This window comes from Hyaena hyaena, unplaced genomic scaffold (genome assembly GCF_003009895.1).
Source record: "Hyaena hyaena isolate Hyena2069 unplaced genomic scaffold, ASM300989v1 scaffold_215, whole genome shotgun sequence".
Lineage (NCBI taxonomy): Eukaryota > Metazoa > Chordata > Mammalia > Carnivora > Hyaenidae > Hyaena > Hyaena hyaena.
This window is the reverse complement of record NW_024080846.1, coordinates 1,293,894-1,317,218: the sequence shown is the minus strand read 5'-3', so window position 1 is coordinate 1,317,218 and position 23,325 is coordinate 1,293,894. Positions and strand designations below refer to the sequence as shown.

At 42.0% G+C, this 23,325-nt stretch overlaps 2 protein-coding genes across 2 annotated transcripts in view; one reads left to right on the top strand and one right to left on the bottom strand.

Moving 5' to 3' along the window:
* Positions 1-310: 310 nt before the first annotated feature.
* LSM1 (LSM1 homolog, mRNA degradation associated) lies at positions 311-11,708 on the bottom strand. Its single transcript, XM_039242526.1, has 4 exons — positions 11,355-11,708; positions 6,584-6,652; positions 5,115-5,230; positions 311-810 (listed from the first exon to the last, which is right to left on the bottom strand). Exons 1-4 carry the CDS (start codon positions 11,398-11,400, stop codon positions 640-642), a joined length of 402 nt encoding a protein of 133 aa, XP_039098457.1. The 5' UTR covers positions 11,401-11,708; the 3' UTR covers positions 311-639.
* Positions 11,709-11,855: 147 nt separating this feature from the next.
* The window catches only part of BAG4 (BAG cochaperone 4), a 29,477-nt gene continuing 18,007 nt past the window's right edge, over positions 11,856-23,325 (top strand). The window contains exon 1 of the mRNA XM_039242524.1: positions 11,856-12,212. Within this exon, the coding sequence (XP_039098455.1) occupies positions 11,943-12,212 (270 nt within the window). The 5' untranslated portion in view covers positions 11,856-11,942. The remainder of the gene's footprint in view (positions 12,213-23,325) is intronic.

Below are 23,325 nucleotides of genomic sequence, written 5' to 3'. Positions count from 1 at the left end.
TGTCGGTGAAGCAGGAACAGCGATTGCAGTTGTGATGCTGTTTCTCAAAACCAAGGCTTCTGTTCTCATCAGTAACTGCTCACCTTGACTGAAAGCTCCTTTCTCAAGCCTCAAAATGTGTTTTTCTTACCAGACAAAAATACGAAAAGAGGAGAGGGGTGGACCTGAAAATGTCCCTTCACAGGTAATTAGCAACTTGGAACTGTCACAGAAGGGGGGCAGTCGCAGCCCACGGACAGCATATACCTCTGAGAGCAGAAACTCAATCTGTCAATTCACTGGAGGCAACTCAAACGGGAAATAACATGAGTTTTGAGATTCATATTTTATTTACAAGTAAATGAAGAATGTCTCCTGTGAGTGCTAATTTGGTTCAAGAACAATATAAAGCAGTAGTCGCTGGCTCCACAGTGATGTGTGAAAGGAGTCCTTGCCACGGTTTTTTTAAACATGATTTTGTCATTAAAAAGGAAAAAAAAGCCACATGATTTCATGTTGCACATATGAAAGAATTCAAAATAAAAATGACTTTTCAAAACTCTACAGTCTCTAGTCAAATGTGTGAGGTGCCCAGAATGTCACCCCTTCATTCAGTGGGAGCCTCTGCTCACCAAGAGCAATGGCCTCTGGGCACACGACTTAATACTCATCAAGAGTATCTGCCCGAGGAATGGAGAGACCCCGATCCTTAAGAGCTTGAACTTTCAGCTTCTCGGCTTCCAGCTTCGTCAGCTGTTCTACCCTTTGTTCTTCTAGGATTTCTTCAATAGACACTTGCTGGAGCGGTGTGTCACTCTCCTTTTCCAAGTCCTACAAAATAAGCAGGGTTGAAAAACTTCCACTGACCACCAAGAATGGAAAACATTGTAGATCTTTAGGCAAATGGATTCCTATGTCAGGGTTGAGTTGTTTTTTCATGATTGTGACACGGCTGAAATATCTTTCTCCTGAGGACAGATCAGTTTCAGAGAGAAATGGCAACACTACTACAGAATACATACTTAGATGAACACGGTAACAAGGATCAGTAGCAGTGTGTATAAAAAACTTTAAGTTATCTGAAGCCCTACATTACTCAAGGACTGTTTTTCTTAAAAAAAAAAAAAATATATATATATATATATATGCATATATAAGCATGAATAGCTGTTTCCCCAACCCTACAGGACACAAGAGAGAAGTTACTGAGGCCAAGATGAGTCTAGATTGAGTGTTTTATTTTTACATTATCAAAGTCAGCTTAATTTCTGGGGGTTGTGGCTCACTAAGGTGGCAGAGAACACTGATTCAAAGATGTACCCCCACTCAAAGACAACGCGTCTTCTAGGGAAAACCTCAGTAGACCAGTTAGGTTACTAAAAACCAGCTTGGCTCCAATATATTTCTCTATTATTTATTTATTTTTTTTTTTACAAATAGTTTATTGTCTTTTCTCTACTATTTTAATTTAAAAGATTTTTACTTAAAAAAAGTTATTTTTTCCCTTATTTTATTGTTTAAGTAGGCTCCACTCCCAATGCAGGGCTTGAACTCACGACCCTGAGAGCAAGACCTGAGCTGAGGTCAAGAGTCAGACACTTAACTGACTGAGCCACCCAGGTTCCCCATTTTTCCCTTAATTTAAAAATACATGCTCACTGTATGAAATTTAGAGAACAGAGCAGAAAAATTTTTTTTAATTACCTGTAATTCCAGTATAGAACAGTAATATATTGGTGAACATCCTTCCAATTTTTCCATGTATTGACTTAAAAACAAAAAAAACCCCACAATGCAAATATTAACTGTATTTTTTTCACTTACTATGGCATAAGCTTAATATTTTTATGTCTGAACACCTTACAAACATCTGATAACTAATCTTATAATGCAGAACCTTGCTATAAAGTATCTCGCTACCCATAGACTGTTTATTGTCCTTAAACAATTCTGTGTTTCTGTAACACGGAAGGCCTTATAAACATGGGTATTCTTATTTCTTATCTTCTTCTATGATTTTCAACAATAAAATTCTGGGAAGGCATCAACACATCACCGACGTGCTACAGCTGCTCCAGCCTCTACCCCAGGTGCTAACACTGCGCATGCCTGCCCCAGCCTACCCCGGGTGCTAACACTGCACATGCCTGCAAAGGCCCTGAAAGACACAGGCAGTGAGGGCATATGGAAGATTCTCACCAGAGAGGTTAGAGAGAAAGTCAAACAAATTACATTAAGTCCTGCCCTGGGTCAAATGTTAACTGTACTGGGCAAAGCAGATCTAATCAAATGTAACCTGCCGTCACAATCTATGGGTAGCAGCTGAAGGGAAGATAATATCATAGCCTGGTGTACTGCCTCTTAGACTTTTCAATATGCTAATCATCAAGCTATTCATGTGGTTATGATGATGCCAATTCCCAACAAGCAGTCTTATTACATAAGGCTGTGTGCATTACCATCCTTGAGGCAGGATCTAGGGACTTCTTAAGATGTTCACAGAATCTAAATGGTTTCTGAGTATGAGTTTCCCTAGGGCTGGTACTTAATTTCTTCAAACAGACCATTGATTTATAAGCTGTTTACGGTTCAACTAACTTGAACCGTTAAGTGTTTAATGGTACCACTGTAAAAATTTTGCGGCATCCAAACCATTAACATATAAGAGTACTTTCTCCACAAAAGGGCCCCCAGGAAACAATGAACCTTTAAGAACAAATGCAAGACCATCCCTCCTCATGCACGTATACATCTACACAGGGGCACATTTGTGCCAATGTGAACTGGCACACAAAGCATTTCTGTGGTGTTCACAACTATAAAACTGAAGCAGAGTATGTATGAATATTTTAACTTGCATCTTTTCCTCTGATAGGTAACATATTTCCTCTTTAAAAATTAAATTGAGAGGGGTGCCTGGGCGGCTCAGTCAGTTAAGCGTCCGACTTCGGCTCAGGTCATGATCTCACGGTTTGTGGGTTTGAGCCCCGTATCTGGCTCTGTGCTGACAGCCAGCTCGGAGCTTGGAGCCTGCTTTGGATTCTATACCTCTTTCTCTGACTCTCCCCTGCTCACGCCGTCTCTCTCTCTCTCAGAAACAAATAAAACATTAAAAAATTAAAAAAAAAATTAAATTGAGAAAAGTATAAAGGAAAGAATAATCACCCATACTCCTCCTGTCCAGAGAGGGGTTAGCCCCTCTCAATATACTGGCAGTCCACTTAATAGTCATTTACTAGCCCCACTCCCCACACCCCAGGATACTTGAGTGCTGTATTTCAACCTTTACATATTAACAATGATATGACAATTTCTACTGCTGAAATGTGCAAAAAATGATCTAATGAACCAAAAAATAGCAACCACAAAAACAAAAATTAGAAAAAAAATGCCATTCATTTCATTGCAGCACTTAGCAATACTGCTACTGATAATATTGATTAGTCATCTTTAGCTCCCTGTCTCAACACGAGGCCTCTAAACCTGATCCTGGCAGAATGATATCATTACTTTCTCAAACGGTTTATTTTTGAGAATTGCTACAGACCAAACCACTCTACTCCAAAGACTTCTATAAATCTAACTTGCGATGTGGGTAGGTGTTGAGAAACTATACTGAAAACTTTTAAAAACAAAATAGGAAAGGATAAAATTAAGCAAATGCCAAAGTTTTTAGCTGGAATTTCCTGGCAAACCCAATAATCAGAAGCAAAGTCAAAGGTTTTAAATAAAGCATTTTTAAGTAAATATTTTATGTAAAACATGAAGTTTTATCTTCTTTTAAAAATGTCTGAGAATCACTATATTGTACGCCTGAAACTAATATAACACTGTATGTTAACTAACTGGAATTAAAATTTAAGGGGCACTTGGGTGGTTCAGTCGGTGGAGCATCTGCTCTGGATTTTGGCTCAGTCATGATCTCATGGTTGGTGAAATGTAGCCCAGAGTCAGGCTCCGTGTTGGAGACTGATTGGGATTCTCTCTCTTTTTCTCTCTACCCTTCCCCCAATCATGTGCTCCCTCTCTCTCTCTTAAAGTTTATAACATAAGTGGCTCCTGTGTGGCTCAGTCTGTTAAGCGTCCAACTTCGGCTCAGGTTATGATCTCATGGTTCATGAGTTCAAACCTCACGCTGGGCTCTTTGATGACAGCTCAGAGCCTAGAGCCTGCTTTGGTTTCTGTGTCTCCCTCTCTTTCTCTCTCAAAAAATTAACAAACCTAAAAAATTAAAAATAAACACAAAATAAAAACTTAAAAAGCTAAGAAAAGGTCTGAGTACTAATAGTTATATATGATTCATATATGACTTTCTAAAATATTCTGATTTTGTATGTATATAATCTTACATAGATGTATATGCATAGTTATGTATTCACACACACACCCCTACAGTAACAACACTTTAAAGAAGACTTAACTTTTCACCTGCCAACTGGTCTTCCTGGCATAGATACACAGGTACCTCTTTAGTTGTGAGCTAAGAATCCAAGTGAAGCTGAGCTCCATTCTCAGGACAGGTAACAGATCGCTTTTCCTACAGCTATTCTTTTCCCTTCCCCCCCTTAAAAAACAGGGACATCACATTGAACACTCAATGTGTCTTTTCCCCCAAACACTGCTCATTAGCTTTATGTCATGGAAACCTACTTGTAACCAACTGTTTAAATGACTGCAAAATATTCCAGTGTATATAAATCATTCTTTGTTGAATTATTCATCTCTTGTTAGGTAAAGTTTTTCAATTTTCTGTTATTAAAAATGGCAGAAATAATACATTAATGAGCATATTTGTAAGGATGGTATTTTTATGATAGCAGGTAAAATCAATGATACTGTGCTAATGGATCAAAATCTTTAAAATGCCAAGAGGCACTGAAACAAAGTTAATTATTCTCTATAGTTTTCCTTTTTTTTTTTACAAATAGTTTATTGTCAAATTAGTTTCCACATAACACTCAGTGCTCATCTATAGTTTTCCTTTTACCACTCTAGCTTTCCTAAGCTAATTTGGTGGTTTCCTATGAGAAGCTGGGAGAAATGTGAAAAATGTATTTTTTCCTTCTTGAAAAGACAAAAGAAACCTAACTAGCTTGATTATCAAGACCCACAGCAGCTTAACGGTTTTCACTTACTATTTCTCCTAGTAGGACCACATTTTCTCCTCTGACCACAAAAATCCCTCGAGGAATATCACCGTATTTTTTGCCCACATGAATACGCTCCACAGTCTGATGTAGCACTAAATTAGCTATAAGTGTATAGGGAAGAAACAAAGATATTTAGTTCAAATTATTGGGTAAAGGTCCATAACTCAAATAATCAGTTATTTCGAGTAGAAAAGATTTAGCTAAACATGATTTCCAAACTTTCTAATTCTGGGAAAAGCTAAAATTTGAAACAGTCTTCTCTTATTTCACTAAGACACACCACCTGGGGGACTTCTAAACAACTGCAAACTGAGAGAGCATTTGGGATTATGTTGCACTAATGTGTGACTGTTGGTGGGAATCAGTTACAAAAATTAAATTCATTTATATCAGTTAAACTGCAAATATCAACACACTGTAAGAGAATATAAAGGAGTAGGGCAGCTGGAAGACTCTAAAGCCTAAACAACTGCAGAGATTGAAACTTTTTAAGACAAAAGCAATTTCTCTGTGTTGTGTGGGTATGTGTATATGACGATTTACCAAAGATTTAACTTTGTTTCAGTACTTAGGATTCATTTAACCCAGTGCAGGTATCCATGGGTTATGATATACAAAAACCTATTTTTTCACGGGGTCAGATAACCATACCTGGTAATCTGAGAATAAAGTATTTGCTACTTTCCTCCTCAAAATAGTTTGACAAATTTGACTTAAGATTCAGAACTCTAAAGCGTTAAGAATAATTACTTTTCTTTTAAAAATTGGTACTGTTTGTCTTATTTGAAGAAAAGCAAGTATCTATGCTATCTTCAATAATTCCTATAAGTGTTTCAATTATGTTACTTTTCCTCATGCTCAAATCCACTAGCAGAGGTCCAACAAATGTTGATATGAACTGAGAAATTCCTTGAAACAGAAACAAATATAGATCTCTTTAGAGACATGCCAGATGCAAAACAAAGACCAAGACTCTTGAGTCTGAGGTGTCCCTAAACTGTAAAATCTTGAACTTAATGTTGGGATCCCTAAAAACCTTCAGGAAATACCTTCTATCCAACTTTCATTGGACAGAGAGGGATTACCTTCAGGGCAGGAACTGCTTTGAAGAGTAGTCGCACCCAAGCCAATGTACAAATGAGCAGCTTTTTCAGTGGACTGAGTTTATTTCTATCATTTGGCTCCCTCTACTGGGGAAAATAAAGAAACAGTCCAAAACATTGTAATCGTATGTTCTAGTGAAAACCAGTTTTAGAAATACAAGCTTGTAAATACTAGCTTTTGAATCACCTGATCATGATTTGGAAAACAATGATGTAATGACTCAAAACAGTATTCCGTTATCCAGATACTTTAGAAAGTTGCAGGTAAGTAAATTTCAACATGAACTAACACACAAATACATACAGTGGCAGCTCTTTTTTCCAGAGGATGAGTCCACAACTAGTACATACCGAATTGATCAATGCTTCTTAAAAAACCTATAAGTGTCCTTCCATCTCGAAGCAGGACCAAATGCTTTTCTGGGGAGAAGAAAAAAGATCTTTAAAAAATGAGAACTGTTAGCTTCAGGATTAGTTTACAGGGTTAACAATAAAAAGAAGTTAATAACAATTTAAGCTCTCCCACTTCCTTTTCCAATGTATTTATGACAGAGTTCATTAGGAAATCAGAAAGAGGACCAAGGTATTCTGGGGTTTAGACGACAGAGTCATGCTGAAAAGGATCGGAATGCGGCAGAGGGGGCAAAGCGGTGGGTGAGGGGCCTGGAGGCCTGACTCCCGACTCTAGAAGTTGATGTTGGCAGTTAAACCCTCCCAGTGTCGTGTCAGCTTCTATATCCACAATTTGAGAAATTTAGTCTAGATGACCTCTATGATCTTAATTCTAGAATTATTTCCCTCTCAACTTAGAAGAGCTTCTATTTCACACTTTGGAATCAGAGGAGGCTTTAAATAAAAACAATGCCTTACTCAGAAGGGTAGAATGAGGATGCCGATAATCAGCTAGAGCAAAAATTCAGTAATATTTATTGACAGCTATGTGCTGTTCTGGGGCTGAGATATACAGTAGAGAAGACGACTCAGAAAGTCATCGACCTTATCAATTTATATTCCTGGTGGAGTAAGGCAAACAAAAAACTAACCCTCCCCCCCACCTCTCTGCACCCCCCCCCCCCGCAAAATGACCTACTATGATTTTAGTATAATGGAATAATAAAGAGGATAGCAGGTCAGTATGATGAAGAGAGGGAAAGTGGCTAGGGAAAACCTCTTTAAAGAGGTGACTTTCGGCTCATACTGAAGAACTGACATTAAGCCAGTTGCTAAAATAGGTAGCAAAATTCATTAATTTCTTTAAAAAAATTTTTTTTAATGTTTTATTTAATTTTGAAAGAGAGAGACAGTGTGAGCAAGGGAGGGTCAGAGAGAGAGGGAGGCACAGAATCTGAAACAGGCTCCAGGCTCCGAGCTGGCAGTCAGCACAGAGCCTGACGCGGGACTCAAACCCACAAACCAGGAGATCATGACCTGGGCCGAAGTTGGACGCTTAACCAACTGAGCCACCCAGGCGCCCTGATTAATTTCTTTAATGCCATAGATAAAGTACTTTCTAGAAGCATAACAGAGAAACAAGACAGGATTCTTCCCTGAAGGAACCTGTAGTCTTTTTTGGGCTATAATTAAGTACAAGAAAGCAAATCGTAATTATATGAAACTGAAGCTATCTAGCTGGAGGAAGTATCTGAGTTGAACCTTGAAAGGTAGATAATTTTTGGCCTCTAGGAAGAGTGACAGGGAAGGAGAGAGAAAGGGAAATCTATAATTTAGGCAGCAGGAAAAAAAATGTCTCTATGTATCCATACGTTTGGCTAAAAGTTGGGGGTGTAAAGGGAAGTCACAGGAGATAAAATCCACAAAATAGCAGAAGCAGGTTCCACTTGCATGATACTTCACAAGAAAATACTGAAGACCAAAATGGCAGAAATGGGAGAGCAGAATGTGAGACATGAAAAAGAAACCTATGTCAAGGCCAATTAGAAGGGAGGGGCGGAGAGAACTAAGACTATGTGGTTCCTTTTAGTTTTTTAAGAGAAAGAGAGAGAGACAGCGCCAGCGTGTACACAAGAGAGGGGCAGAGGGAGAGAGAGAGAATCCTAAGCAGGCTCCACACTCAGTGAGGAGCCTGATGTGGGACTTGATCCCATGACCCTGGGATCATGACCTGAGCAGAAATAAGAGTTGGATGCTCAACCAACTGAGCTACCCAGGTGCCCCAAGACTATGTAGTTTGAAATGATGGGACTGGTCAGCTGAGTTTGTGTGTGTGGGAGGGTGGGGGTGAGTGCTGGAGAGAGGAGTTAAGGAAATGTAGGAATTTTTAAGTCTTCATGTCAGGGCAGATCATTTATCAAATGTTGGGAATAAAAGAAGCTTAAGGTGGGGCACCTGGGTGGCTCAGCTGGTTAAGTGTCCGACTTTGGCTTGGGTCATGATCTCGCGGTTTGTGGGTTCGAGCCCTGTGTTGGGTTCTGTGCTGACAGCTAGCTCAGAGCCTGGAGCCTGCTTCAGATTCTGTGTCTCCCTCTCTGTCTCTCAGAAATAAATAAAATATTAAAAAAAAAAAAAAAGCTTAAGGTGGAAGACTACTTAGCTATTTGTGATTCTGACGTGCTAATCAGGACACCTATGTAGAGATGTCAACAGGCAGTTGTAAATGTAAGGCTGGAACGTCAAAGAGGTCAGAATTAGAGCAATTTTGGGTAAGTCCACAAAGAGATGATATAATTATTAAAGTCCAGGAGCTCTCTTAGAGATTTAAAGAAAGAAGGCCAAAGATAGATCCTAAGGGACCACCTATTTTAGGGAATGCTGAGAGTTAGGTAATAAAAATCACCAAGTATCAATCTGGCAAAAACCGAGAAAGAAAACAGAATTAAGAATCCAGTGGTAATAGTATCACAATGTTGCAGAGGGGAGGGAAGAACCCAGAGGACTGCATCAGATTGCTACCTTTTAAGAATGTAGCTTCAAGGGCGCCTGGAGTGGCTCAGTCCGTTAAGTGTCCGCCCTCTTGATTTCCACTCAGGTCATGATGTCACGGTTCTTGAGATCGAGCTCTGCTTTGGGCTCTGCACTGACAGTGCAAAGCCTGCTTGGGATTCTCTCTCTCTGTGCCTTTCCTGCACATTCTCACGGCACGGCGTGCACATTCTCTCAAAATAAATAAACTTTTTTTTTTTTTTTTAAAAAAAGAATGCAGCTTCAGCGGTTTGATGACAATAAAAGTAAGACTGCAGGGGTAAGGGAGGTAGTCAGGAAGTAGAGTCAAATGAAGAGGAATCAAAACGTTTGGGGGTAAAGACAGGAAAACAGGGATGGGAGTCTGATGAGGAGACGTAACTGACAGAAAACATGAGATGCACAGACCAGAATATACATGGAGTGAAGGATCCACGCTAAGAGAAGATATGAGAGGAAAAGGGTATTAATGGAAGAAGCAGTGGAATGAAAGAGAAATAAAGGAGACTGAAAGAGAGGAACACTTCCTACTCAGATGAGGGGATGGGGGAATTTGCAGAAAGACTGAGGAGAGAAGATGAAACTGTGTGTGTGGTGCAGGGGCAGTGAAGGGTGCATAAAAAATTGTTTCAAACTTTTCAGTAACAGAGGGGGCTTGGAATCCACAAAGAATGGGTTAGAGGGCTTGAAGACAAAAATTATTTTTTAGTAAAAGGGGACAATGTATTAGGGGCCTCACATAATTCAGATATATAAAACGAGAGGTGGAAACAAAAGGGCATCCACAGATGACAAAAACTGAAGATTTTACTACATACATATTATTACATATTACAGATAGGCTTGTGCAGTTCTTATTCATACATGAATATGGTCCAATTCACACTACATTTTCTTTTGACAGCAAAATCACTAATTTTGATTTAAAAAAATGATTTCAGACCATGACAAAAAGAGGATATGATCATGGGCTCACTTTTCAGCTTATTATTATTAAAATATTTTATTTACTTTTGGGAGAGCACAAGCGGGGGAGGGGAGGAGAGAGGGGGACATATCCTAAGCGGTCTCTGCACTTACAAGTTGACAGCAGCAAGCCCCATATGGGGCTTGAGCTCATGCACCGTGAGATCACGACCTGAGCTGAAGTCCGCCACTTAACCGACTGAGCCACCCAGGTGCCCCTTATTTTATTGTTTTTAAGAGATTTTATTAACTAATCTCTACACCCAACATGGGGCTCAAACTCAAAACCCAGAGACCTAGAGTTGCATGGTCTACTGACTGAGCCAGCCAGGCGCCACAGACTCATTTTTTAAATTTGCATTCACAGTCACTGTGATTGTTGTGACTTGTTCAGAACCGTGTAAACCATTTTGCAGCAATTACAAGTTAATGAGACAGATCACAGGACTACAATGATTAGAAAATGTGGCTTGAGGAATAATTCACAGAGGAGAGCTTAGAAAAAGACAGGACAACCGTAAGTTGGTTCCTCTTCTGAACAGGACTGAGCGCATCTTCAGAACAATTACAAGGAATAAGAGAGGTCTTCTTAGTAGGAGTAAAAAGAAAATTGACGAACAGAAAAAGGAAAAAAAATGTGAAGTGATTCAGCCTTTCCAGAAAAGTCAAGACCTTGTCTGGCAGCGATCTCTACTATCACAACCTCAAAATGCTAAAGACCCTTACGGTAGAAGAATACTGCAACGGCTACGCAGCACAAAGCCTATGTTTACTGCCAATTACGTCCAACTACTGCTGTCTTAAAAATCCCCGTTTCTTAATGAATCCTTTTTCTAACTATTCTCATTCATCCACCAGTAACAACCTGGTACTTCGATATATCGCAGGTGGGAGACAGTGGAAGGGGGTGGGGGGAGGGCAATTTTCCTGTTTGGGCCTCAGCAGCCGCGTCCTTCCACAGCAGAACTTGAATTCTTCGGCTTGTGGCTTACCGGCCCCGGGGATTGGTGGAGGCTGCGAGAGGCAGGGCTGAGGTAGACGGCTAGGAGGGTGGGCAAACCGAGCGTCTAGCGGCTCTTCACTCACGAGGAGGATGTCAACGCCGAACACCCTGAATCGTGTCAAAAACACACTCAACCCGCCCCAGACTCATTCTACGAGCCCCTTCTCGAAGAGGTACGCGCCCAGGAGGAAGGATCTCGCCCCAAACTTCATCCAGAGGAGATGAGCTACTCACTGTCTATGTCCTCGATGAGGCTGGCGGTGCCGGGCATATAGTTCATTTTGAGCTGAGGTAAGGCTGCAGTGTACAGCGGCGGTGGGCCAGCGTGTCCAACACTTTCCTCCGACCTCAGTCGCCGCCTGGGCGGGACCGGGACAGGAACCCGGACCAGGAGCAGCGCCTCTGCCCCGGCTTTCAGCAGCCGGGGCCTGCCGGAAACGCCTCCATATTATTCCCACCCACTTCCGGTATCACGTGCCCGTCCTCAGGAAGAGGCGGGGCTGTCGTGCGGTCCGGAGACATCCTTTCCCCATCCCTGGTAAAAGGGGAAAAGGAATCTAGATTGACTAGATGGATGGGAAAACGTATTCTCTGTATTGAGGAACACGGTGCTGCCACTTGCCTTCCTGCTTCCCAGACCCCAAAGTCACGGATCCCCGTTCCTCAATTGTCGGGACTCGGCAGCCGAAGGGGCGGGCCCGGGCCTGGGATTGGCTGTTGTCGGCCGACCCCTTTCACTGCTGTCCAGTTCCTCTCGCGGGCACGCGCCTGCGCAATGGACCGGTCGTGGGGGGCGGGAAGCGCTTAGGGGCAGCAGAGCCCATGTCGGCCTTGAGGCGCTCGGGCTACGGCCCCAGTGACGGCCCGTCGTATGGCCGCTATTACGGGCCAGGGGGTGGAGATGTGCCCATGCACCCACCTCCGCCCTTGTATCCTCCTCGCCCTGAACCTCCGCAGCCTCCCATTTCCTGGCGGGTGCGCGGGGGCGGCCCGGCTGAGACCACCTGGCCGGGAGAAGGCGGAGGGGGCGATGGCTACTATGCCTCCGCAGGCGCCTGGTCAGAGACAGGTCGAACTGGAGGAAGCCACCAGGTGAGCTTTGCGCCATATGTCCCAGGGTGTTCCGATAAGGGGAGTCTGGGGGTGAGGGCCATCGGGATTGATAAACCCCCAGAGTTCGTAATGGATCGGGTTTCTTATTTTTCTTATCGGAGGGTTGGAGAGACAGACTGGCTGGGATCGGGGCTGGGGAGATATGCTTGTGCCCTCCTTGCCTTTCCTGTTTCGACCATAATAAATGAGTCTGTTACCATTAAAAAAGGAAGAAAGATACTGCGCTGACTTGCTAAGCTAAGTAGCAAACTGCGGAATCATCTCTCTCCTTGAATTGATGTTAGGCTGGAGTGACCTGGCCAAGCTTTTCGAGCTCTAACAATTTATTCTGCGTGGCTCATATGGCCGGCTCTCCCCGAGAAGGGAGGTGGCTGCAGCCCCCGCTGTCACTCAGCAACCCCTCCCGCCGGGAAGGCGCCGTGAAGGAAGAGGAGGGATCCGGAATTTAGCCCTTTGCCCCTAATGCTTTGCCCAGGACTGACTCACCAGTAATCAGTGTTGGAAAGCACCTTTACTTGGATTATTAATTTAATCTTCACTGCGGCTGCAACGTAAATGTCATTACAGTTTCCCTATTTTATGCCCAAATAGTTGGCTCTGAGAGGTCAACTCACTTACTTGGGTCAATAGATGTATCCCCGGTTTTTGAAGGTTCACTTACTTCTGCTTCGTTTTCCAGGAAAGACCTACATTAGGGCCTGTTTTTACTAACTAAAAAATCTGAAGAAGAGTTTTGCTTTCACGAAAAAAAGGTGAAAAGCGGAAATAGCTTCAGCGTCTGTTTTGCAGCAGTAGTTGTAGAGGCAGTGCGCAACTTGGCAGCGAGAGTGGCACCGCCAAGCTCCTTCCCTGGGAACTGCACTCCGCATCTCAGGGTCTCGCTGCCATAGCTTTGAACTGTGTCTCTGAGCATCGGTGTTTCATCTTGATTTATTTTGTGCATCCATTAGCAAGATATGTTCTAAGGTATCAGAAAAATCTCCGAAAGGTTATTTTGAGGGTTTGGGATTGCTGAAACGTTTTTCATAAAAATGAATGGTAATCGCTTTTTCGCCTTATGCCATTTTGGCTTGCAAAATATTTCATAGGAATGTCCTAGTTTCAGATAACAGGGAAAACCTGTACACTCGGATTTACAGCATTTTACTCCTTGTTTTCCTGCCAGTTATATACTTCTCTTTTGTTAATTCAGTATTCTTAGTAGAGAATTATTATACAGCGGGGCGCACACCTCTGTTTTCGTTCAGTAATTGTTAGCATCTCACTGGGTTGAAAATGTAGTAGTGAAATTCCCATACATTGCTGGTGGGGATGTAGAATGGTTCAATGCTTTGGAAAATAGTCTGGCAGTTCCTCAAACATTAAGCATAGAGTTAGTATGTTATTCAGCAGCTTTGCTTTTAATTACGTACCCAAGAGAACTGGAAAACATGTCTACGTAAAAACTTGCGTGTTTTTATGGCCAACAAGCATGTTCATGGCAGCGTTATTCAGAGTAGCCAAAAGTAGAAATAACCCAAATGTCCGTCGACTGATGAATAGATAAAATATGGTACACTTCTACAGTGGAATTATTTAGCCATACGAAGGACATAAGTACTGATACATTCTATGACATGGGTGAACTTGAAAACATCATGCTGCATGAACAAAGATGGTCAGAAAGACCACACACTGTATGAGTCCATTTATATGAAATGTCCAGAATAGGCAAATCTGTAGAGACAAAAAGATTAGTGGTTTGATAGGGCCTACGGGGACTGTGGACGCTGAGGTGATGATAAAGGGTATGGGGTTTCTTTTGGGGCTGATGAAAATATTCTGGAATTAGATAGTAATGATGATTGCACAACTTTGAATATACCAAGAACTATTATACACTTTATTAAAAAAATGTTCATTTTTGAGATAGAGAGGGAGAGAGGGAGCACTCCCACGTGCGAGTGGAGGAAGGACAGAGAGAGGAGGAGACAGAGGATCTAAAGAGGGTCTGTGCTGAGTATGGAGAGCTCAATGCGGGGCTTGAACCATGAAATCATGACCTGAGCCCAAATCGGTTGTTTAACCGATTGAGCTGCCCAGGTGCCCCTGAATTGTACACTTTAAAAGGTGGGTTTTATGCCACGATAGTCCTATATTTTAAAAAATTATGTGAAAACAACATGTTGTAGTAAGAGGTTAATTGTGAAGAAGGGTTATTTATTTTTTTGTCTAAATCTGGAAGGAGCAGGCTGTGGAACTTTAATTCCACGGGGTCAGAGAGATGAAATGCTTGGCTTACAAGTAGGCAGACTAGACCGAAGACCGACGGAAAGAAAAGGGGAGAAGTCCACCTCTACTTGGACTTGCAGTATTCCCAAAACAAAGGTGTGTTTTCTGGGCAAGGTTAGAGAAGTTAACGTTTTAGAGTGTGTAGGGTTTTGTAAGATATGGTTGGAGTATGGGTGTGCGTGTAGGATGGGTGATGGTGCTGGGGTAGGAGTGGTTGGTAATGAAGCTGGAATGTGTTACGGGCACTTGTAAACCATTTCAAGAATTTATCTTTTCGGGGCGCCTGGGTGGCTCAGTCGGTTAAGCATCCAACTTCAGCTCAGGTCATGATCTCATGGTTCGTGGGTGCGAGCCCCGTGTCGGGCTCTGTGCTCAGAGATTGGAGCCTGTTTCAGATTCTGTATCTCCCTCTCCCTCTAACCCTCCCCTGCTCATGCTGTCTCTCTCTCTCTCTATTAGGAAAAAAAAAAAAAAAGGAATTTATCTTTCATGTTAGTGGTATGGAAACTTGAAAAGTATAGGATGGCAATTTCTTATGCAGCAGTAGAAAATTGACGCAAAAGATATGCATGTTGTCAGATGTTGCAAACGTGTTTTCCAAACTCATTGTCTTTTAACTGAATGTGGTTTTGACATAATAAATTTTACATTTTTATATAATCAAGTATGTCAAAAAACCAAAAGGTATAGGAGGGGCCACCTGGGTGGCTCAGTCGGTTGACCATTTACTCTTGATTTCAGCTCAGATTGTGATCTCAGGGTTGTGGGATTGAGTTCTGCCTTGGGCTCCACTCTCAGCTTGGAGCCTGCTTAAGATACTCTCCCCTTTCTTGCCCCTCTCCCTTGCTCATGTGCTCTCTCTCTCTCTGGAGAAAACAAAAGATAGGGGACACTTTTAGAACCTTACTACTCAAAAAATGTGGTCCATGGACCAGAAGCTTCAGTGTCACCTGGAAGTTGTTTGAAATGGCAGAATCTCTCCTGCTCCAGACTTAATGCTATAGTTTAGGAAGATCGCCAGGTGATTCTATGCTTATGTTTGAGAAGCACTGCTTACAGAATTAAATATACTGAGGTATATTTAATGTTGCACTGAACTGCTACAAAGACTTCACTCTGTATTAACGTATGTAAATATGGCAGGGGAAGAAAGTGGAAATCTAACTCTCCCTGTTTTCCTTCTTTTCTTAACTTGTTAGTTATACTTACAGCACTGTCCCCAAACTGGCAGCATCTGCACCACTTGCTGGAAATGGTGTATGTCAGGCCCTGTCCCTGCTCTCCAGAATCAAATGTGTATTTTAAATTTTAAAAAATAATTTTTTAAATGTTTATTTATTTTTGAGAGAGAGAGAGAAAGAGTGTGAGCGGGGGAAGGGGCAGAGAGAGAGGGAGACACAGAATTCGAGGCCGACTCCAGGCTCCGAGCTGTCAGCACAGAGCCTAATGCGGGGCTCGAACTCACTAACGCTGAGATCATGACCTGGGCTGAAGTTGGCCACTTAATCGACCAAGCCACCCAGGCGCCCCTCAAGTGTGTGTATTTAATAAGATCCCTAGGTGACCTGCATGTTACCCCAGAATGAGTCATCAGAGAGAGAGTACGGAGATGGAAGCTGGAAGCTGTAGTCTCTTACTACCTAATCTTGGGAAGTGATAGACCATCACTTCTGCTGTATGCTGTAGTCATAGAGACCAATTGGGGTACACTCTGGGAGCCATCTCCACAAAGGTGAAAATACCAGCAGGAAGGGATCCTTGGGAGCCATCTTAGAGGGTGATTATAATGGGAAGGACTGGGGAAACAGAGCTCAGTTACGCTCTCAGAGTAGTTCAGAAGAGAGGTAAAAAAGGCAAGCATTTGAACAATGAATGTACACAGATTTATTTCAACATTTTACAAAATTTTCAAACATACAGAACAATTAAAAGAACTACACAGTGAATACCTATATAGCTACCACCTAGAATCTGTAATTAGCATTTATTATATTTGCTTTATCCTATCTAGCTAGCTTACTTTTGTTTTTTTTTTTTTTTAGGTTATTTTTTAAAAATAATCTCTACACTCAATGTGGGGTTCAAACTCACAACCCCAGGATCAAGAGTCACATGGTCTTCCGACTGAGCCAGCCAGGCATCTCTATCTTACTTTTTGAATGCATTTCAAAACAAGTTGCATAGATTTGAAAGACATTTTTAAAACTGTCTATCAATTGGAAGGGAAGGAAGCCAGAGAAACTGAGTGATTCTGATGTTTTAGTATTTCCTAGGAGTAAATATTTCATAGTAATAAAAAGGAAGAGGAACAGGTTTTTATGGAAAGATTAGTTTTGTCCCAGAAGAACTAGTGATTGTTTAATAGAGAAGCTTAAAAAAAAAAAAAAAAAAGCTTATTTTTGTCTTGGGTTTTTTGATGTCATTTTTTTCTTAAAGATTTTATTTTTAAGTAATCTCTACACCCAATGTGAGGCTTGAACTTAAAATTCCGGGGTCTAGAGTCCCCTACTTTCCCAACTGAAACAGCCAGGTTGATGTGAAATGTTAGAGTCTGTGGCTTCCAGGAGTTGTTGCTGGTAGGACAAATCGATAGATGTAGAGTCAGGTGGGTGATAGGGGATGGCAATAGTGATTTGAGAGTCATCAAATGTAAGCATATTCAAGGTACCAAACTGGGTAATGTTCTCGTGGGAGATCTTTGAGCGTCTAGAATAGTGACAGAGAAAGAGGATTCAGAAGGAGACAATGAGAGAGAATACTTGGAAAGACAGTAGGGAAATCAGGAAAGTCTTGCAATGCAAACCAAGCAAGGACATAATATTGTTTTGCAGGTTAACTGGTAATGAGAACTGAAAAGACACTGCTGGATTTGGCAATTTGAAAGGGCCTTGTTGATTTCAGTGATGAGAGTTTAAAATTGTACTAAAGTAATGAACAGGAGGTTTGGATGACAAGACAACCAGTATAAACTGTACTTCCAGAAGTTAGTAAATGAGAAAGTGGTTACTTGATTGCGAATCAGGATTGAGGGAAGATTTTTTTTTTTTTTTAGGGAAGAATTTTTAGGTTTAGGTGGTTTTCAATGTTTGTAAGCAGAGGAGGGTAACCTAGTAGAATGAGAAGAAAGATGGGAACAAAAGAATGGAATGTGGCTTGTGGAAAGAGGAATTAAGAACTGAGCTTCCTCAGGGCCACCTGGGAGGCTCAGTCAGTTAAGTGTCTGACTTCGGCTCAGGTCATGATCTCAGGTTCTGAGTTTGAGCCCTGCATCAGGCTCTGTGCTGGCAGCTCGGAGCCTGGAGCCTGCTTCGGATTCTGTCTCCCTCTCTCTCTTTCTGCCCCCTCTCCTCTGCTCATACTCTGTCCCTTTTTCTCTCTTTTTCTCTCTCGCTTTCAAAAATAAATAAAACATTAAAAAACAAAAAAAGTGAGGAAGAGCTGGAAAACCATCCAAGCCAGAGGAAGGAAAAATCAGTTTGGAGTCAGAGGGGAGGGACGTTGAAGGAGTTTATAGCTCTTAGTGTCCTTGGTGAAATAGGAGGTGAGGTCATCTGAGAGGAAAGGAAATGGCAGGGATTAAGCTGGGAACTTGATATGGTGACTATTCAAAACAGGTGCTAAGGGAGCATGGAAACTTATAGAGAAGCATGGGAGAGACCCAAATGAGATCGAGAATAAAAATTTTTGATGGTGGTCAGTACAGGAACGTAAAGTGCTTTTGTAGTGATTTGGGCAGAGATAGCTATAAAAATCATTTTTAATGCATTTTCTAATTGTTTTTGTCTAATTCTTGTGAACAAGGTGAACAGATTTGTAAATGGAATTTCGTAGCAGCACCTGTCAGCTTCCTTTGCTGGTTAGATTTGCTTGGGCTAGGGTTATATTTTGGAGGAATTTTGGTAAGTCACTGTGTAAATTTAATCACATGTCCACATCTACAACACTAGTTCTTTTTTTTTTTTTTTAACTAGTTCTAAGATAAGTATGAAAGGAGTTGACTCCAGCCTTCATCTGAGATTTAAGTCTTCTCAAAAGGGAAGTAAATGAATTTATTATCTTCTTGCATCATTTTGATCAAATTTCCAGTGCCCTTAGTAATTAATTTACATTAATTACTACCTCTTGTGAAAGCCTTTTCTTTTTTTTTTTTTAATTATTTTTTTTATTTTTGAGAGAGAGACAACGTGAGCAGGGGAGGGTCAGAGAGAGAAGAAGACACAGAATCTGAAACAGGCTCCAGGCTCTGAGCTAGCTGTCAGCACAGAGCCCGACGTGGGGCTCGAACCCATGAACCAATGAGATCATGACCCGAACCGAAGTCAGATGCTTAACCGACTGAGCCACCCAGGTGCCCCATGAAAGCCTTTTCTTACCTTTGTCTAGTTTATGGAACTTTTTAGCACCTTTGTCTAGTTTCAGACAACAAATAAAAAGTTTGGAAAGAGTTAAGCACGTGACAAAATTGGCAACTTGGTTTATAAAACAAAGGTCAGCTTTAGCCAACTTCCTGTGAGACCAAATGCCTTTTCATGGAATCAGTGTCCTGTTAAGAGGGCCTTGAGCTACAGACTTTCGTTGTTACTGGGGATATTTTTAGATTTGTCCCATTTTGTCCAAAAGGGAGGAAAAAAAAGATGCAAAGACCATCTTTTTTTTTAAATTTTTTTAAATGTTTTATTTATTTCTAGGAGAGAGAGAGAGAGACAGCGTGAGCAGGGGAGGGTCAGAGAGAGAGGGAGTCACAGACTGAAACAGGCTCCAGGCTCTGAGCTGGCAGTCAGCACAGAGCCCGATGCGGGGCTCGAATCCACGAACCGCGAGATCATGACCTAAGCAAAAGTCGGACGCTTAACCCACTAAGCCACCCAGGCGCCCCACAAAGACCATCTTTTTATTAAGACTTAATAAATTAATAATTCGTACTACTTCATTGAAGACCTTCTCCTATCCAAGTACTAACCAGGCCTGAACTTGTTTAGCTTCTGAGATCAGACAAGGCTGGGAGTATTCAGGGTGGTATGACCATAGACAACATTCTTTTTTTTCATTTTGAAAATTATAGTATAATTACATTCTGTAAATCGTACTTTTTTAAAGATATAGTTCTGTGAGTTTTGACAAATTTATACAGTCATGTAACCACTACCATAATCAAGATATAGGTATTGACCCATCGATTTTGTTTTCTTACGTTTGTTTATTTTTGAGAGAGAGAGAGACAGACAGACAGAATGTGAGCTGGAGCTGGAGAGGAGCAGAGAGAGAGAGAGAGAGAGAGAGAGAGAGAGAGAGAGAGAGAATCCCAGGAGAGAGAGAGAGAGAGAGAGAGAGAGAGAGAGAGAGAATCCCAGGAGAGAGAGAGAGAGAGAGAGAGAGAGAGAGAGAGAGAATCCCAGGCAGGCTATGTGCTGTCAGTGCAAAGCCTGTTGTGGGGCTTAAACTCACAAACTGTGAGATCATGACTTGAGCTGAAATCAGGAGTGGGACACTCAATTCACTGAGTCACCCAGGCACCCCCACACTAGTTCTTTTAAAAGAAATAATTTGTTTTAGGAAATTAGTTAAGTGGGCATTGGAGATCTCAAAAGGCAAAAAGAGAAAATGGAGGTAACACAGGCGATGGTGACTCCTGCGGAGATAGAATCAAGTACATTCTGAGGGCTGGAGAATTGAGAAGAGGTAGGGATATCAGAACCAGCAAACTTGGGAGAATGGCCTGGTGGACCTGGAATCCAGGAAGAGGCACTGCCTAGCTGCTGACGACAGAGTTCTAGAAAACCAGAAGAATCTAGAGATTGCTGCTAATTGCTGTCTCTGGGTTGAAGGGCATTGCTGGGCTGACAGAGAAACAGCAAACAAGCAAACAGGAAGGAGCAAGTCCCTTCTCTCCTCTAACCTAGTGCCTCCTCTTGGCAGAACTGAATAGTAATAAGCAAGCGGTGGAGGAGAAATGTGCCGAATCCTGCATCTCAGAGCCAATTATAAAACGCTGCAGTTGAGGGACAATAGCTTAATAACTGGTACAGAAGTTAAACTTGGGTGCCAGGTATAACTGATTACAAGTGTGTTGTCACTGCTTCTAGACCCTTCCAGTGGACAGAGTTATAAAATAGGTTTCCTAGATGTTTTTTAATTTTTGATTTTTTTGGAAAGATTTTATTTTTAAGTAATCTCTACACCCAATGTGGGGCTTGAATTTACAACCCCAAGATTAGGAGTCACATGCTCCACTGGCTGAGGCGCCCTGTAATAGGATTTTTTAGATAGAAAAAGAAATGAGTCCATATTTATATCAATTCAAGTTAACATTACAGATTGTTTTTACTTTTTTATTGTATTTACTACTTTCTTCTTGTATAGAATATCTTGATTACTAACAACGTTAGGATAATTATAAATACTTGCACAATCCTACAATAACATATAGCCAAAATGTGACCAAAATAATGCCAGGTCCCAGCATGATAGTGTGAGGAGGTCTGTGGACTCAGTCCCCAGTGAAGCTGGTCAAAGTTACTTAAAAAGAAAAACAAAAAAACAACCAGTTAAAGTCTCTGTAAATAGTCTTAGGGAATATAGCAAACAAATAAACATTTATTCTGGAAGATCTACTCAAACTCCACGAGAACAGTGAGAGTCTGTGCTGTTTGAACCAAGACATTCTCCATTTCTCCCCTCTCTCAGATCAGTAAGACAAGTTTCATTCCAGACTGGTGCAGCTGGAGGAAGAGGGCCTCCCCACCCCCAGCTCCCAGTCAGAGGGTTATCCTGCTGGGGGGGGGGGGGGGCAGTACATCAACATTTTTCCTCTTGCCCTCAGTTACTGTTGCTCAAGCCAAGTTCTAGGCAAGTGTGGTTAAGTAATGTGGTTCCCTCCTCCTCCCCATTCCTATTTGGGGATGGAAGAAGGCTTTTACTTTGGGCAGAGCACTGCTGAGAATACTAGATTTCTGATAGCCCTACCCTTGGAAGCTTGTAAGGCCAGCTGAGAAGCCTGGAGGCTACTGCCCTTTCCCCACCCGGTGTTCGGCTCTTAAAGCAAAGTGTCTCTTAGAGAAACACACTATTGTCCCCAACCCAGCTGTAGACTCTGGCTCAGACATTTTATCTGGAGGCAGAAGCAGACTTCAAAGCAGGTAGCTCCTACTCATTTCCCAAAGGAGCTGACTTTATTTGTAACAGAGTGTGGTATGGAGAAACTGCAGCCTAAGGATGTTCTCAGAAACTGTGGAGATTGTTGTGAAAGGCAGCTGAAAGGAGATTGGTAGATTCATTGGACATGTAGTCTAAATTGTAGGCTACCTCATTTGCTGGAGAGAACCAGGGAAAGAGCCGGGAGAAGCCCTTTGGGGTTAGAACAAATCTTAAACATTTACTTGGAGAAGTCTCATTTCCAAGAAGCCCAAATTTGGTTGGATCAGATTATGGAACAATTTATGTCCCAGGGTGTAGAGNAGCGTGAGCAGGGGAGGGTCAGAGAGAGAGGGAGTGACAGACTCTGAAACAGGCTCCAGGCTCTGAGCTGGCAGTCAGCGCAGAGCCCGACGCGGGGCTCGAACCCACGAACCGCGAGATCATGACCTAAGCGAAAGTCGGACGCCTAACCGACTAAGCCACCCAGGTGCCCCGGGTGTAGAGCTTTAACGGCTAGGTGTGGTCGAGGAAAGAAATACACACACACACACACACACACACACACACTCATTAGAGAAAATGTTACATTAGAAAATATTCACTTAAGGTAAAAGAAAGCAGTAAAAGAAGAATAGAGAAATAAGAACAGATATGAGACATAGAAAACAGCAAAAAAAAGTAAGATCCAACTATATGCTGTTGTGAGATAATAGAAAAAATATTCATATTGGTCTCTATCCTGGGTTCCTGGTATAGAGCTCCTGAAACCTTGGTAAATTCCTAGGTGAAAAGAGAATGAGGAGCATTTTTTGTTCTAATATTTGATCTGTGAGCCCAGTTCCTGACCAGGACTCCCTTGGAATTTCCTGGGAGTAACAACGATCTTTGGTCCTAATGAGGTGTCTCTGGGTGGTCTTCTCAGTGGCTCCTGGATGGAGCTGGTCACCAGAAAGCCCAAGCCGTGGTTAGATGTTTGGAGTTTTCAACCCTGCTCCCCATTCTCCAGAGAAGGGAGAGGGGCTGGAAATGAAGTTAATAATTGATCATGCCTATGTGAGGGAACCTCCAGAAAAATCCAAACACAGCGGGGTTCAGAGAGTTTCCAGTTTGGTGAACATACTGGGAGAGTAATGCACCCTGACTCCATGGGGACAGACGCTTCCGCACTTGGGATCCTCCTAGACCTTGTCTGCCCTATGTATCTCTTCATCTGGCTGTTCCTCTGTATCCTTTATCATATACTTTAATAACTGGTGATCATAAGTATTTCCCTTGGTTGGGTGAGCTGTACTAGCAAATAATCAGATCCAAGGGGGAAGAGGTCATGGGAACCTCCGCTTTGTAGCTTAGTCAGACATAAGTTGTGGATAACCTGGAGACCTGGGGATCTGTTCCTAGGCAGTTGGCATCTGAAGTGCGGGGGCAGGCTCATGGGACCTGTGGGATCTGATGCTATCTATAGGTAGATAGTGTCAGTATTGAGTTTAATTGTAGGACAGCCAGCTGGTGTTGCAGGATTGTTTGGCATGGGTAAAAAAAAAAATCTCACACATCAAGTATCAGAAGTGTTGGGAGTGTGGTAATAGTGTAAGGGTAAAGGAAAAACATAGGAGTAGTGGGTTTTTCCTTCTCAGCTCTCTGTGGGAGCCATACTTCAGATTTAAGGATACAAATGGCTTGGGGTGCC